Genomic DNA, 18,565 nt, shown 5'->3' with positions numbered 1-18,565 from the left:
ATAATTATTTCCTATATATCCTGTATATAGCTTGCTTTGTATATATTAATTTGCACATTATTCGCCCATTAGACTATAAACTTCTTGAAGGCAAGAACTGTCTATTGCTTCTTTTTGTATCCCTAGCTTTTAGCACAGTGTCTGGCAATATAGTAGGTACTTAATGAATGTTTATTAATTTATCCTCTTCAAAAATGGAGGCAGAGAATTTATGCCTAGAATCCACAAGCAATCATTTTTCTGTTATATGTCATAGCATAGCAATGATCAGTATTATTTTTCCTGAAACCTATTGAACTTATCAACTAAAGATCAAGAGGAGAAATCTTAGTTTTAGTGATTATCTCCATTCAACTCCACCAAGCAACACAAGACAATACATCCCCAAGAGTTTTGAGCTTGTGTTGTTAAGGTTCTTACATACCTCCTCAGGGCAACCACTGTCTACCCAGTCTTGCCGGTGTCGATCAAATCCACTAGAGCACCTTGATAGGATGATCAAAATGTGGTCCATAGGAGAAAATACGGGACATAAAAGAGAATGTGAGGGAGGGGGAGAAAAAGAAAGGGTAAATCATCTAAATTCACATTTTTCCCACTTTTGCCTATTGGAAGAGAATAAGCAACTTGAAAAGACTAGAATTGTTTAAAGCTTTTCTTCCTTTTTTTTTTTTTTTTTTTGCAAGGCAGTGGGGGTTAAGTGACTTGCCCAGGGTCACACAGCTAGTAAGTGTCAAGTGTCTGAGGCCGGATTTGAACTCAGGTCCTCCTGAATCCAGGGCTGGTGCTTTATCCACTGAGCCACCTAGCTGCCCCCTGTTGTTTTGTTTTTGTTTTTGTTTTGTTTTGTTTTTTGTTTAAAGCTTTTCAAAGTGGTTGGTCACTCTCTAGATGGACCCATTATTGCAACTGCACCCATCATTAAATTTGTGGTCTAAATAACATTACCATGCTTTGAGTCTGCTTTCTAATACTTATTTAAATCCTACCTACAGTAATTGAGATGTGATATTCTCATGTTTGCAGATGAATATAGGCATATTGTAATGATCTCATTATTGGGTATACATATCTATATTAAATAAAATGCATCCATTACACAAACAAACAAACCCCAAAACCTTTTAATGCTATAGGAATTCATAACTGGGAATAAGTTGGTAAGATCCTTTCTACTCATACACCTGCAGGATATAAAAAGCACAGTAACTGTAATCTCACATGACTTTTCTGGGCCTGACATGCTATTTTTCTTCCTCCAGACCACATCTGGCTCTGGCATAAATGCCAGTTCTTCTATAAAGCAATTCCTTATTATTTAAGCACAAAGTTATTATTTTCTCATCTTAACTGAGAATACCTAATGTTTTCACTTCTCAGAAATTTTTTAAATTCCATGTTTCAATTTTGTTGTTGGAAGGAATACAAGCATTGTGAGGGCAAAGACTGAGTCATATTTACTTGTCTCTGTTATTTAACATTTACTTTCTTTTAATTAATTAATTCATTTGTTTTTGTATTTATTTTGGTGAGGCAGTTGGTGTTAAGTGACTTGCCCAGGGTCACACAGCTAGTAAGTGTGAAGTGTCTGAGGCCAGATTTGAACTCAGGTCCTCCTGACTCCAGGGCCGGTGCTTTATCCACTGTGCCACCTAGCTGCCCCATAACATTTACTTTCAAATTGTAAAACGTCAATAAATATGGACAAGACCTAGGCTAAGTTTTTGGCTAAATTACAGAAATGCATACTTCCAATTCTCAAACTCAAGGTACCTGTGGAAGATATGTTCATGAAAATATGCTTTCCCATCTTACAGTCATAATGGCACCTTAATATTGCAGCTTTACAAATTTTCCCTCCAAATATTTTACTGGGAGTTCACCCAATAATTCACTAGTCTGTTCTGTTTACTCTTTGGCCATAGATGTTGGTTCCATCATATAAATGAATATAATTTAACTCAAATGGAATGACTTATAGCCAAACTGTTAGCAGAAAAGACTAGACCTATCATTCTCTCCCAAGAGGGACCATTATAGCTGGTCTGTTAAGTTCTAGCCATCTGTGTTGAACAAAGTGAAGTAGTGAATAACTATATGGGTATAATATTGGTGAATTGGAGATTTTCCTTTTTTTTCTTGATTAAATTTTCAGATTAAATCTGTTTAAATTCTGACCTGTGTATTTTAGTTGCCCTCCTCCTCCAGAGGCCTTCTCTGGTACCTCATTGTGATGTGCAGGTGATCTTAAATGCTACATACTGGAAGAACACAAAATCTGAAAGGTCCTACCCATGTTCCAAAGGACTTGGCAATATCTGTTATCCAAAAACAATAAATCCTAGCTACTGTCAGAGACACTGATCATCAGGAGCCCTATCAGACCCCAGTTAGTGACTTTTATTTAGTTTTGACCACAAAGATCCATAAAATCCACCTGAAATTTATAAAGGTTTTACAAGCTATCCTAGTGGAAAGAACACCTACATGAGTGAACAATGTCTTTTCAAATTTTAATTTATCAAAGGGCTCAATTTATTTAATTTGATGCCATTTTCCTTTCAGGTTTTTTTTCTTCCTTCTCATTTTCCTTATAGTACTTAACACAGAGCCAGCATTTAATAAATATGTATTTACTGACTCCCTTCTTTTAAAAAATAAGAAAACTTTTGAATAACAGGAAGGTGACAATTGCTTAGGAAAATGCATCTTGGTGGTAAGTGATGGCAGTTAAATACAAATTATTTTTGAAAAGCAGCTAAGCTTTACTTAATAATTTAAAAGTATGCCAATTCTATGGAGAATCATGATTTCTGTTTCACAGTTCAACAAGATATTTAAAAATTGGAGTTCCCTGGTACATGGTGCCTGGGACCTAGTATCAGTGATTGGCCAGGACATGATGAGTAGTTGATGAGTTTTTAAATGTGTCAGTGGGACTTACAAAGAGACCCCTTTAGAAAAGCATAAATTTGCGCTCTGATCCTAACAGTAGCATTGGAAGACAGGATAATACAGTAGGAAAATACTGGCATGGGAGGTATAGGCCCAGGTTCATAGCTCATCTACAGAGGCTCAAAACCTACGTGATCTCGGTAAGGTCTGTTATACCTAGGTCAGAGTGGAGTGCAGCCCATAACAGGCCACACTGGTGCAGACCCAGGCCCAGTCCTAATGAACCAGGAGTAGGCCTTGGGAGCCTCTGAATCAGCAGCAGTAGAAACTGTCTCTGTTACTCAACCCACACATGGTAAGGGGGTCAAAAAAATGGCTAAACAGATTATAGGTATCTCTTTGCTTGTACTGAGCACTTTACCAGGGGTCTGAAAGACTCATCTTCCTGAGTCAAAATCTGATCTCATATACTTGCTATCTGTGTGACCCTGGCCAAGTCCCTTAACACTATTTGCCTCAGTTTCTTTATCTGTAAAATGAGCTGGAGTAGGAAATGGCAAACCACTCCAATATTTTTTGCAGTAAAATCCCAAATGGGGTCATAGAGAGTCAGACATGACTGAAAATGACTGAAGAGCAACAAAAATCTTCAAACTCCATCCTGACTATACAGTGGCACATTGTTGAAGCAATACAGTATTATCTGAATGCAGTTCTAAAAGAAAGAATATTGTTTGGCTGTATGCAAACCAATCTATAAAACACATAGGAAGTACACAGAAATACAAAAATACACTGACCTGGAGAAGATATGTGTATTTCAATTAATGGATTAGAATCTTTAAGTTACTGCCTCAAGGGACTTGGCCTTCAGATTCAGCCTTTAATATGACTTTCATAAATAATTCTTTTGTAGCATGGGAATGACAAAATAGATTTATTTATTAAATCTCATAATGAATGAGAACATGATACAAAGTCCCATCTAGAACTGGAATTCTAAGATGGCACTAGTCAGCAATGATTGAAATTGCTTAAATAGCCTACAGGTGAGACACTGGCTTTGTAAATGACTCATAGAGGGGGGAAAACAAAAAACTTATATATATATATATATATATATATATATATATATATATATATATAGAGAGAGAGAGAGAGAGAGAGAGAGAGAGAGAGAGAGAGAGAGAGAGAGAGTGAGTGTGAGTGTGTGTTTGCTTTGGAAATGCATATTGTTTTTCCTATATTCTTTTTTTTTTTTTTTTTTTTTTTTGGAGATATTTTATTTTTTCTGTTACATGTAAAGATAGTTCTCAACTTTTGTTTATACATGCTTTACAATTTCAGATTTTTCTCCCTCCCTCCCTCCCCTCCCTCCCCCCTCCCCTAGACAGCAGGTAATCTGATATAGGTTATATCTATATATATCTATACATATACATATAGATATATATATACACACACATATATATACACATAATAACATTAATCCTATTTCTGCATTAATCCTGTTACAAGAGAAAGAATCAGAGCAGTGATGCAAAACCTCAAAATAGAAAAAAAAAACAACAGCACCCAAAACAAAAGAAATAATATGGTTCAATCAGCATCTATACTCCACAGTTCTTTCTTTCTTTTTTTTTCTTGGATTTGGAGATCCTCTTCTATCATGAGTTCCCTGGAACTCTTCTGTACCATTGCATTGGTGAGAAGAATATAGTCCATCACAGTAGGTCAACACTCAATGTTGATGATACTGTGTACAATGTTCTTCTGGTTCTGCTCATCTCACTCATCATCAGCTCACGTAAGACCCTCCAGGTTTCTCTGAACTCTTCCTGCTCATCATTTCTTACAGCACAATAGTATTCCATTGTATTCATATACCACAACTTGTCCAGCCATTCCCCAATTGATGGGCACCCCCTCAACTTCCAATTCCTTGCTACCACGTAAAGAGCAGCTATAAATATTTTTGTACATGTGGGTCCCTTTCCCCCTTCCATGATTTCTTTGGGCAGAAGGCCTAAAAGTGGGATTGCTGGGTCAAAGGGTATGCACAGCTTTATCGCCCTTTGGGCATAATTCCAAATTGCTCTCCAGAATGGTTGGATCAGCTCACAGCTCCACCAACAATGCATTAGTGTTCCAATTTTCCCACAGCCTCTCCAACATTTATTATCTTCCTTTTTTGTCATTTTAGCCAATCTGATAGGTGTCAGGTGGTACCTCAGAGTTGTTTTAATTTGCATTTCTCTAATCATTAGAGATTTAGAGCATTTTTTCATATGGGAATAGATAGCTTTGGTTTCTTCATCAGAAAACTGCCTGTTCATATCCTTTGACCATTTCTCAATTGGGGAATGACTTGGATTCTTATAAATTTGATTTAATTCCCTATATATTTTAGAGATGAGGCCTTTATCAGAAGCACTGGCCTCAAAAATTGTTTCCCAGCTTTCTGCCTCCCTTCTAATTTTGGATGCATTGCTTCTGTTTGTACAAAAATTTTTTAATTTAATATAATCAAAATCATCCACTTTGCATTTTATAATATACTCTATCTCATGTTTGGTCAAAAACTGTTCTCCTTTCCAAAGATCTGATAGGTACACTATTCCTTTCTCTCCTAATTTACCTATGGTATCACCTCTTATGTCTAAATCGTGTATCCATTTTGACCTTATTTTAGTATAAGGTGTAAGATGTTGGTCTAAGCCTAATTTCTGCCATACTATCTTCCAGTTTTCCCAGCAGTTTTTGTCAAATACTGAGTTCCTATCCCAGAAGCTGGAGTCTTTGGGTTTATCAAACACTACATTACTAGTGTCATTTACTACTGCATTTCCTGAGCCTAGCCTATTCCATTGATCTACCACTCTATTTTTTAGCCAGTACCAGATAGTTTTGATGACTGCCGCTTTATAGTAAAGCTCCAGGTTTGGTACCGCTAACCCACCTTCCTGTGAATTTTTTTTTCATTATTTCCCTGGATATTCTTGATTTTTTGTTTTTCCAGATGAATTTTGTTATTATTTTTTCTAGCTGTATAAAATAATTTTTAGGTAGCCTGATTGGTATGGCACTGAATAAGTAAATTAATTTAGGCAGTATTGTCATTTTTACTATATTAGCTCTGCCTATCCATGAGCAATTGATATCTTTCCAATTATTTAGATCTGATTTGATTTGTGTGAAGAGTGTTTGGTAGTTGTGTTCATAGAGTTCCTGGGTTTGTCTTGGCAAGTAGACTCCCAAGTATTTTATATTACCTACCGTTACTTTAAATGGAATTTCTCTTTCTATCTCTTGCTGCTGGACTTTGTTGGTCATGTAAAGAAATGCTGATGATTTATGTGGATTTATTTTATATCCTGCTACTTTGCTAAAGTTGTTAATTGTTTCAAGTAATTTTTGACTTGATTCTCGAGGATTCCTTAAGTATACCATCATATCATCTGCAAAGAGTGATAGTTTTGTTTCCTCCTTGCCTATTCTAATTCCTTTAATTCCTTTCTCTTCTCTGATTGCTAAAGCTAACATTTCTAGGACAATATTAAATAATAGGGGTGATAATGGACATCCCTGTTTCACCCCTGATCTTATTGGGAAGGCCTCTAATTTATCTCCATTGCATATAATACTTGCTGATGGCTTTAGGTAGATACTGTTTATTATTCTAAGGAAAGCTCCCCCTATTCCTAAACTCTCTAGTGTTTTTATTAGGAATGGGTGCTGTACTTTGTCAAAAGCTTTCTCTGCATCTATTGAGATAATCATATGATTTTGGTTGGTTTTCTTATTGATGTGGTTGATTATGTTAATAGTTTTCCTAATGTTGAACCAGCCCTGCATTCCTGGTATAAATCCCACCTGGTCATAGTGTATTATCCTGGTGATCACTTGCTGTAATCTCCTTGCTAATATCTTATTTAAGATTTTAGCATCAATATTCATTAGGGAGATTGGTCTATAATTTTCTTTCTCTGTTTTTGCTTTGCCTGGTTTTGGTATCACCACCATATTTGTGTCATAAAACGAATTTGGTAGAACTCCTTCTTCACCTATTTTTCCAAATAATTTGTATAATATTGGAATTAATTGTTCTTTAAATGTTTGGTAAAATTCACCCGTAAACCCATCTGGCCCTGGGGATTTTTTCTTAGGGAGTTCATTAATAGCTTGTTCAATTTCTTTTTCTAATATGGGTTTATTTAAGGATTTTATTTCCTCTTCAGTTAACCTGGGCAGTTTGTATTTTTGTAAATATTCATCCATTTCATTTAGATTGTCAAATTTATTGGCATACAGTTGGGCAAAATATTTCCTAATTATTGCTTTAATTTCCACTTCATTGGTGGTAACATCACCCTTTTCATTTTTGATACTGGTAATTTGGTTTTCTTCTTTCTTTTTTTTAATCAAATTAACCAGTATTTTATCTATTTTATTGGTTTTTTCATAAAACCAGCTCTTAGTTTTATTGATTAGTTCTATAGTTTTTTTGCTTTCAATCTTATTGATTTCTCCTTTAATTTTCAGGATCTCTAAGTTAGTGTCTAATTGGGGATTTCTAATTTGTTCTTTTTCTAGCTTTTTAAGTTGCATGCCCAATTCATTAATCTCCTCTTTCTCTTTTTTATTCATGTAAGCATTTAGAGCTATAAATTTTCCCCTAAGCACTGCTTTGGCTGCATCCCATAGATTTTGGTATGTTGTCTCATTATTGTCATTCTCTTGGATAAAGTTATTGATTGTTTCTATGATTTCTTGTTTGGCCCATTCATTCTTTAGAATGAAATTATTTAGTTTCCAATTGATTTTCATTCTACTTTTCCCTGGCTCTTTCTTACATGTAATTTTTATTGCATCATGATCTGAGAAGGATGCATTTACTATTTCTGCCTTTCTACATTTGACTAGGATGTTTTTGTGCCCTAATACATGGTCAATTTTTGAAAATGTGCCATGTACTGCTGAGAAAAAGGTATATTCCTTTCTATCCCCATTCAATTTTCTCCAGACATCTATCATGTCTAACTTTTCTAGTAATCTATTCACCTCTTTCACTTCTTTCTTATTTATTTTTTGGCTAGATTTATCTAATTCTGAGAGGGGGAGATTCAGATCCCCCACTAGTATAGTATTACTATCTAATTCCTCTTGTAACTCATTTAACTTCTCCTCTAAGAACTTGGATGCTATACCACTTGGCGCATACATATTCAATATTGATATTACTTCATTATCTATAGTACCTTTAAGTAAGATGTAATTTCCTTCCTTATCTCTTTTAATGAGATCTATTTTTGCCTGCACTTTGTCTGAGATAAGGATTGCTACCCCTGCCTTTTTTACTTTAGCTGAGGCATAATATATTCTGCTCCAGCCTTTTACCTTTACTCTGTGTGTATCTCTCTGCTTCAAATGTGTTTCTTGTAAACAGCATATTGTAGGGTTCTGGTTTTTAATCCACTCTGCAATTCGCTTCCGTTTTATAGCAGAGTTCATCCCATTCACATTCACAGTTATTATTACTGACTGTCTATTCCCCTCCATTCTATTTACCCCCTTTGTACTTTTCCCCCCTTCTTTCACCCTATTCCTCCTCACCGACGTTTTACTTCTTACCCCTGCCTCCCCCGATCTGCCCTCCCTTTTTATCACCCCCCTCTCTTTTCTTTACCCTTTTCTCCCTTGCTTTTGTCCTCCCTTCTCAGTCCCCCCCTTTCCCTTCCCCTTTTGTTTCCCTAAAGAGTGAGTTAAGTTTCTTTATCCCAATGAACGTATATGTTATTCCCTCTTTGAGTCAAATCTAATGAGAATAGGGTTGAAACCATGTTCCCCCCTCCTTTCTTTCCCTCTATTATAATATGTTTTTTTCCACCTCTTCATATGATATAATTCATCCCATTCCACCTCCCCTTTCCTCTCCTCCCCATAGACTCCCTTTTTATCTCCTTAATTCTTTTGTATCATCACATCAAAGACAATTTATATTTATACCCTCTATATAAAGTCCTTCTCTCTGCCCAAATACATTTACAGTTCTTAAGAGTTATGAGTATTATCTTCCTGTGTAGGGATATAAACAGTTTAACCTAATAGGGTAACTTTTCTTTTCCCCCTCTGTTTACCTTTTTAAACTTCTCTTGAGTCTTGTATGTTGAGATCAAATTTTCTATTCAGTTCTGGTCTTTTCACCAGGAAAGATTGAAAGTCCCCAATGTCATTAAATGTCCATCTTTTCCCCTGAAAGAAAATGCACATTTTTGCTGGGTAATAGATTCTCGGCTGCAATCCAATCTCCTTTGCCTTCCGGAATATCATATTCCAAGCCTTGCGGTCCTTTAATGTTGAAGCTGCCAGGTCCTGAGCAATCCTGACTGTGGCTCCATGATATTTAAATTGCTTCTTTCTGGCTGCTTGGAGTATTTTCTCCTTCACCTGATAATTCTGGAATTTGGCTACAATATTCCTTGGAGTTTTCCTTTTGGGGTCTCTTTCAGGAGGTGATCGATGGATTCTTTCAATGATGATTTTATCCTCTGATTCTATGATATCAGGGCAGTTCTCCTTAATAATTTCCTGGAATATGGTATCTAGATTCTTTTTCTGGTCATGGCTTTCAGGCAGTCCAATGATTCTCAAATTGTCTCTCCTCGATCTGTTTTCCAGATCAGTTGTCTTTCCAATGAGGTATTTCACATTTTCTTCTATTTTTTCATTTTTTTTATTCTGCTTGACCGATTCTTGGTGTCTCATGGATTCCTTTTCTTCCAACTGTCCCACTTTAATTTTTAAGGCATTGTTTTCTTCAGTGAGATTATGCACCTTTTTTTCCATTTGGCTAAGTGAATTTTTTAAGGTATTGTTTTCTTCAGTGAGATTATGTACCTTTTTTTCCGTTTGGCTAAGTGAATTTTTAAGGTATTGTTTTCTTCAGTGAGATTATGTACCTTTTTTTCCGTTTGGCTAAGTGAATTTTTTAAGGTATTGTTTTCTTCAGTGAGATTATGCAGCTTTTTTTCCATTTGGCCAAGTGAATTTTTTAAGGCTTTGTTTTCTTCAGCTTCCTTTTCTAAGCTGCTGATTCTTTTTTCATAGTTTTTTTGTGTTGCTTTCATTTCTCTCCCCATTTTTTCTTCTACCTCTTGCAATTGATTTTTAAAATCCTTTTTGAGCTCTTCCAGGAAGGCTTTTTGTTCTTGCGACCAATTCACCTTCCCTTGTGAGGCTTCAGATGTAGACAACTTGAGGCTATTGTCCTCATCTGAGTTTGTGTTGGCTTCTTCCCTATTGATACAGAAGCTCTCAATGGAGAGGGCTCTTTTTTGCTTCTTACTCATTATTGCAGCTTATTTATTTATTCTTTAAGTTGAGGTCTGCTCTGGGGGCACCAGGGTCCCTGTTTTGGGCTTCTTGTGCAGGTGTATAGGTGCTGTGTGACCGGGCTTTTACTCTGAGGCCTTTATGGTGTGTGGAGATCCCCTGTCCTGCACTTCCTGTCTGATTGTGCTCGGCCAGCCAGGCGCCAGACCCCGGCGTCTGATCCCGCCGTTCGTGGCCCTCTCGGCCGGTGCAGGTAAGTTTTTCCACTGTCCTTCTTGGCCACCAGATTTTTGAACCAGGTTCCGGGAGCCTCAGTTGTTCGGCTGTGACCCGCAGCTCCTGCTGATTTGCCCCGACCCCCTCGGCGCTGGGTTGCTGCCCTGCGCTGGGCCTCCCTTTTGCCCGAGTCAGACCGACCTTTTCCTGAAGTCTTCTAAATTATCTCTGGTTGGAGGACTGTGTCTCTCTGTCTCTTTGCAGGTTCTGTAGTTTCAGAATCCGTCCAGAGGCTTGATTTAATGTTCGTTTTGAGGGAACAGAAGGAGAGCTCAGGCAGCTTGCTGCTTCCTCTCCGCCATCTTGGCTCCGCCCCCGTTTTTCCTATATTCTAAACTACAATTTACAATAGATTGATTCCTATCTTTAGTTTCCAGAATATACTTTTATTTGTATAATAAAATGTATCCCTTTTATACAAAGTGATATAGTACAGAACTTCAAATTAACTGTATCCTCCAGTTTAAAAAATCCCAAAGGACCATCCTAAGTTAACACTATTATATGATTGCTAATATAGCAAAATCTATCAGAAAACATGCTTAAAACAGAATTCGCCACTTTTCCCACAATTTTAACTGACCCTCCTTTAAATATCCCTATTTCTGCTAAGGACATCATTACCATCCTAGTCACCCAGATTGTTAGACTCACACATGACTCTTCATTCCTTCCCAAATCCTGAATCCAATCTGAATTTACATCTTAGTCATTTCATCTCCACAAGATCCTGCACATTGCCCTCCTCTTTATTTACTCCCTTCCACTTCCTGTTAGATCAGGCTCATACCAAATCTCACCTGGACTCGTTTTGAAGTGGGTCTCTAAGATTTCAGTTTCTACTCTTTCCAATCCTGCCCATACCCAGCTGCCAAAATAATTATCCTAACGCACATGGAAAAATCATCAGTGGTTTCCTGTTACTACTAAGATAAAATGCAGACTCCTCAGACCAGCATTTCAAACCGCCCACAATCTGGCTCCAACCTACCTTTCAGACTTTTCACGTTGACCTCTCCCCACCTTGATATACTTAACATTTCAGCCAAACTGGACTGACTTCTAAACATTTTCCAAACTCAACATTCCATCTCCTACCTCCATGATTTTGAATGTCCCCCCCCGCCCCCATTCCTGGGATGTATACTTTCTTAATCTATAAATCTGAGTCCTTATTCTCCTATAAATTTCAGCTCAAGTGCCTTCACCATCATAAAGCTTTCCCTTATCTAACCATCTAGATTGTGCAGTGGATAAACTTGGTTCAGACAATTCCTAGCTGTGTGACCATGGGCATTAAACTTCTGTTGGCTTTAGTTTTCTTATTTGTAAAATGGGGATATCTCTCATGATTGTTGTGAGGATCCGAGAAGATATTTATAAAGAATTTAGCAAACCTTAAGGCATCCATAAATCTGAGCTATTATCATTGTTATTGTTAGTCTTCTATCCCTTCTCAAATAATGTTATACTTCTTGCTCAGTTCACAAATTTTAGGCTTAACCAGATCCTCAATCTGGAGAATGACTGCCCCTGGAAAGCAAGTTTGTTTTTTGTTTGTTTGTTTGTTTGTTTGTTTTTTAAATATCAGGTGTTTAATTGATAGGTGTTATTTGGACTAATAGTAAGAGAAGAACTTCAGAAAGAGTTCCATTTAGCAAGGGAAAATATGATAAAAAGGGAATTCAGAAATCATAGCCCTCTCCTCCCTTTCCCCCTCTCCCTCCCCTACATGTGTATACATACATGGGTATATGCATGTGCATACAAATTTATTTGTGATTTATGGGGTATATGGAACTCCCAGGAAGGAAAATCCCTTACTCAGAATTGACCTGCAAATGAGCAGCTATTGCAAAAGTCATCATCTTAGAGAGTTGCCTGGAGCCTTGAGATTATAAGAGATTTGTCAAGAGGCACATGGGAATGTATGACAGGGGTGGGACTTGAATCCAGAGCTTCCTAATACTTAGGCTTCCTTTCTACCAATACCTCTGTACCACATTCCCTCTTTTAGAGAGACAACAATAGATGAAAAACTTAAATCATTTTTTATTTAGTTTAAAATGGGTCAACAGAATTAATGAAACTATCTGATTATGAGTATATGGCATTGCTATGTCTTAAAACACACACGACCTTCACAGATGTGGAAAAGCAGTCCAAGAATGCTATTCTGAATTATTATATAAAGTTAATGATCTACAAAATTCCAAAAACTCAAGACAAATATCTTAGCAGATCATCTGATGGATGATGTTGCCCAAACATTTAGTCAGAAGGGGAGATTGTACATGTATCATGGCATGACATCTTTATAGAAAAAAATCCTGTTATATATTGGGTATATAATGTTCTTGAAATATTTTAAAATAACAGGAAAAAAATGAGCTTCCAGCAGGAATGAAATGGAAAGGGCCTTGGAAAACTGGCTATATTAAAAGAAATTATGTCAAATAGGTGAATACATATATATATAACAGATATAATCAGTATAGTATAGTATGGATATATCTATATCTATATCTACATCTACATCTACATCTACATCTACATCTACATCTACATCTACATCTACATCTCTATCTACATCTCTATCTCTATCTCTATCTCTATCTCTATCTCTATCTCTATCTCTATCTCTATCTCTATCTCTATCTCTATCTCTATCTCTATCTCTATATATTGCAGGGCAATGAGGGCTAAGTGACTTGCCCAGGGTCACACAGCTAGTATTAAGTGTCTGAGGCCGGATTTGAACTCAGGTCCTCCTGAATCCAGGGCCAGCACTTTATCTACTGCGCCACCCAGCTGCCCCCTGGATATATTTCTTATATAGAATATGCACAGAAACCACAAGGCAATTATTCTTCTTGGACTACAGGGGAAGTTAAGTCTTAAAAATTAAATAAGGTAAAACAATCATCTCAATTCAGATGTTAGTCAAGTACCTTTTTAGGGGGCCTCTAGCATATGAACACAGTTCCTCATCACCTTGAAAAGTCACCTTATGTCACTTCTCACTTAAAAGTTAGACTTAATTGCTACAAATAATCTGAAGCTTCATGAAAATGAGACAAACAGACTTATGGGGGTGGAGCCAAGATGGTGGAGTAGAAAAAGCAGTCAGCTTGGCTCTCCCAACATTCCCATCCAAACAACTTTAAAACAAGGCCTCAAATCAAATTCTGGAGTGGCAGAAGGGCATAGTGAAATGAAAGAAAGGCCTGTGGTGTAGAGGAGGAGCTGTTTTTATGAAAAAATAAGATAGATGAACTATTAGTTAATAATTTGGTCTAAAAAAAAGAAAGAAAACCAAATTATCAGTATTAAAAATGAAAAGAATATAGCACCAATGAATATGAAAAGAAAATAATTATTAGGAGTTTTTTGCCCAATTATATACCAGTAAAACTGACAATCTTAATGAAAGGGACGAATATTTACCAAAAAAATTAAACTGCCCAGATTAAACAGAAGGGAAAATAGAATACTCAAATAACCCTATCTTAGAAAAAGAAATTTAACAAGCAATCAATGACATGCCTAAGGGGGAAAAAAATCTCCAGAAGCACATAGATTTACAAGTCAATTCTGCCAAAATTTTAAGGGACTTTTAATCCCAATAAATAAACAGTTTGAAAAAATAGGTAAAGAATGAGTTCTATTAAATTTTTATGGCACAAAGATAATTTTGATGCCTAAACCAGGAAGAGTTAAAACAGAGAAAGAAAATTATAAACCAATTTTATTAATGAATATTATGGCAAAAATTTTAAATAAAATAATAGAAAAGAGATTGCAGAAATATATCACAAAGATCATACACTCTGATCCAATAAGATTTATGTCATGAATCAGGAGGGATTCAATATTAGGAAAACTATCAGCATAATTTACCCTATCAATAAGAAAAACAATAAAATATTACAATTATAGCAACAGATGCAGAAAATGTATTTAAATAAAACACCCATTCCCAATAAAAACACAATACAACAAAGTAATTAATGAAACCTTTCTTTAAATGATATGTAATATCCATCTAAAACCAAGAGCAAGCATTATCTGTAATGGCAAAAAGCAATAAAAATTCCCAGTGAAATCAGGAGCGAAGCAAGGATGTCCATCACCACCAGCATCATTCAATGTTTTGCTAGAAATTCTAGCAATAATAATGAGACAAATAGAAACTGATAATAAACCCACATAAATCATTAGAATTTCTACATACCACCAAAAAAATAACAGAAAGAAAAAGAGAAATTCTATTTAAAATAATGACATACAATATGGATTATTTGGGAATATGCCTGCTAACTCAAACACAGACATTATATGAACAAAGTTATAAAATATGCTTCAGACAAATAAAAACAGGCATAAAAAATGAAAAAAAAATCTTGTGGATAGCCTAAGAGAATACAATAAAAATGAGAATTCTGCCTAACTTACTTTACTTATTCAGTGCCATACCAATCAAACTACCAAAGAATTGTTTTATAGAGCTAGACAAAATCATAACAAAATCTATCTGGAAGAAGACAAGGTTCAGAATATGAAGGGAATCATTGGAAAAATGTGAAAGAGAGCAGCCTAGGAGATCAAGATTTCAAACTATCTTACAAAATGGTAATCATCAAAACAATCTGGTTGTGGTCATGTATTGCTAGTATTTAGTACCTAAACTATTCCACTGATCAACCACTCTGGAGATGTAAGCTTTGGGGTAAGAAGTCACCATTTGACAAAAATTGCTGGGAAAACTGGAAAGCAGTTTGGCAGAAACTAAGCATAGATCAATATTAAGAGGACTAAAAAGATTGACTTGCAATTTGAGGTACACTGTAATGTTTGCAAAGACAAACCATCTTTCAAAGTAAATACGTTTCCTGACTCTTCCTATAAGAGCATGGAAGGAAACAGAAGGTATCTTTTCTACAAATAAAAGTCCTTGGTGCTACTTGCCTTTTAAGGTTTTGTTGTCTGCTAATAACACACTAGAATCAAAGAAGATATTTAAGAGATAAGACTGAGATACTATAAGATACCTTGATACAGCTTAACTATCAGCATCAAAAAATGGATTGTTTTTTGCAATACAGAGAACTTAGAGGTTTTGTTTTGTTTTTTTAACCTTCTTCAGGGATCAAATCTTATGATAATTCATATATCATTCTTTTTATACTTACAGTTTATTTTTATTGTGAACTTAATTCTTATGAGTAAACATAAATATGATAATATACAATGATAAAGATGAATGAATAAAATATGAACTTATGTTATATATCTATATATACATATGACACATTTGTTATTAGGCAGTATTTATCAATATGATTATTAATATTAATTATATAGACTACCATTTACATAGTGCTATCCAGTTTTTAAAGCACGTTAAAAATACTATCTCACTGGATTCTCCAAACAACCCAGGGAAATAGGTACTATTATTACCTTTATTTTATATATGAAGAATCTGAGGCAGAGAGAAATTAAGTGACTTGTCTAGGGTCATATTCAGTTAAAATTTTTCTGATGTCATTTTTGAACTTAGATCTTACTAACTCTAAGTCTAGCACTCTATCTACCATATGCCCTAGCTGCTTAGATATAAATCACACACACACACACACACACACACACATATGGTTTAATTCTCTTGATTTAGATAAAATTTGACAGTAAGAAATTGAATAAAACACCACTTATTTATTTGCATATTTGTTATTTATAATTTCTTATTATTGAACAATTATTATTATAATTTATTCTTTTCCCCCTTTTGCTTGCTCTCCCCCCTCAAATCTTTGCAATTTACTTTTCAGACAATGTTTGGTCTCATATTTTTCTTCTTGGGAAGACTTTTCCTAAAATTCCTACTTAAGTTTTTCAGTTGAAAATCATATTGTTGGAATAGTAAAAACAGTCACATTTATGCTAACCTGATAAAATGCTTTTTTGAATGTCTGACTCATGAACTTTCTGAGCACTCGCAAAGTACTTTAAAAAATATCTATTTTTACAATTGAGGTAACAAAGAACACTCAACAAATGCTCAAATTGATTTTAGAAATACATTTTCATATTACTGTATATCTAATGAATAAAAAAAGAAAATAGTTATAGGATTGAGAATTATTCTCCTCCCATACATTTCCACACAAGGACTTAGTATGAAACTTTGGCCAAGCAAATACTAATGACCCCAAGGCGTTATGTTAACTTGATGGATGTTTTAATTCAGGGGATGGCATTTGTCCCTGGCATGTTAGAATAGGCCCCAGCTCAGCACATAATTTACACCTACATAAAAATTACTCTAAAGATTCCTTGAAAAGATGCCCAAGAAGTGGTAATCAGTTATTCTGAAGTTGGAAAAGGGCATTGTTTCACAAGAGTTGACTCCTTTGGTTTAGAGAAGTATTGTTCCTTAATAGCAAGACAGTTTCTAATTTCATGGAAGCATGAGAGTATTATAATGAAATTCTCCCTTTTGAGGTAATTGCTAAAGACTAAATACAATTTCTATTGGTTTATGACCTAACATTATGTCGTTTTTTTTTTAATAATTTTTCTTCACTCAGCACTCTATTTTTAAAATTATTTATTTTATTTTTAATTTATGGAATAAAACAAGCATTTCCATAACATCATATAATAAAAAAGATGATCGCATATCAAACTTCAAAGCTATTACGCACAACTTGTTATTCCTTTTAAATATATAAGGTTATTATGTAAATTTTCCCCTTTTCCTCATTCTCCACCCTAGAGAATAGATACCATTATACATAAACATGTATGTATCCACACATAAACATGTAAAATCATTCTATAAATACTTTAATTTATCAGTTCTTTTTCTGAATTACAGATAGCCCATATGTCCCTTGCTGTCAATTTGGTTATTTACTAGAAGTGTAACTAAGTCCTTCAAGTCAACTAACCACAGTTTCCATTAACACAGAATCTTCATGAATGAACTAGATTCTATGCAATGTCTATGTGTTGTCACATGTACTTAGCAAAGATAAGGAAGATGATTTGTGGAAATAGCAATACTCTTTATGAATTCACTTCTGCTGTGAAGCTTTTGCATTTCCTTACTCGGATATTGTGCTTGTTATTGTGTTTTGTGTGTGTGTGTGTGTGTGTGTGAGAGAGAGATTTTATTATATCCTGTAAACTAGCAGTTTGAGTCCCACATTGCATTAGGTAGTTTTGAAATCACTCAATGTTATAAAGTAAACTTCTTTGTCTTTTCTAGTCTTTTTAGAAAATTTGAAATATCTGGCATGTTTTAGATAGTAAGCCTAGGGGAAACAGGTGGAGGATATCTATACATGGTCTAAATCAGGGATAGGCAGGGGACCCTCTGTCACTCATTACCAGAAACAGACTCTTCAAACTTCGAAATGGATTAGTAATAGGTAAATTGCGGATGCTCTAAGAATTGGTCCCTCATTGTCTAGCCCCCTATCTCATATCTATACATTTCTGTTAGTAAAATTATTCAGCTGTAGCCCCTTTAATATTTCAACAAAGCATCTTCCCTAACTCTGCTAACCAGAGGTGACAATACCTAGAGATTACACAGAATCTAGTTCATTCATGAAGATTGCGATAATGAAAACTGTGGTTAGTTGGCTTGGAGGACTCAATTACACTGCTAATAATACTAGGATCAGTGGATCAATATTCAGATGAATCTACAATGTCATTCATTAATGTAGCTATTTCCTCCAAAGATGAAACTCATTGCCCATCCATGCCTCCTGCCCATGCTGGGAGCTCTCATCCATGCTCTCCATTCATTCACACTATTTGGTCTACCCAACATGCTGAATCACTTAATTCCACTCTCTTAACGAGTCAAGGATACAAAGGGAACCTTTTAGCTATCTAGCTTACTCTTACTTTGGCAGAGGGCTGATCTCAATCTTTTCATCATAAATTTCTTTGATGACAGATTTTATACAACTTATCCATTTTTTCCACATTGCTCATAATCAACAAATCTTCCCTGACTCTGTGATCAAATAAACTATTTTTG

General features: G+C 35.3%; 1 protein-coding gene across 2 annotated transcripts in view; it reads right to left on the bottom strand.

Moving 5' to 3' along the window:
• The window catches only part of PLXDC2 (plexin domain containing 2), a 501,202-nt gene that overhangs the window by 64,336 nt on the left and 418,301 nt on the right, over positions 1 to 18,565 (bottom strand). For both annotated transcript variants that reach the window (XM_043966481.1, XM_043966482.1), the window contains exon 10: positions 425 to 485. In XM_043966481.1, coding sequence (XP_043822416.1) covers positions 425 to 485 — 61 coding nt within the window. The remainder of the gene's footprint in view (positions 1 to 424; positions 486 to 18,565) is intronic.

The sequence above is a fragment of the Dromiciops gliroides genome, chromosome 5 (genome assembly GCF_019393635.1).
Source record: "Dromiciops gliroides isolate mDroGli1 chromosome 5, mDroGli1.pri, whole genome shotgun sequence".
In the NCBI taxonomy this organism is placed as follows: Eukaryota; Metazoa; Chordata; class Mammalia; order Microbiotheria; family Microbiotheriidae; genus Dromiciops; species Dromiciops gliroides.
This window is presented reverse-complemented; position numbering and strand designations above follow the sequence as displayed.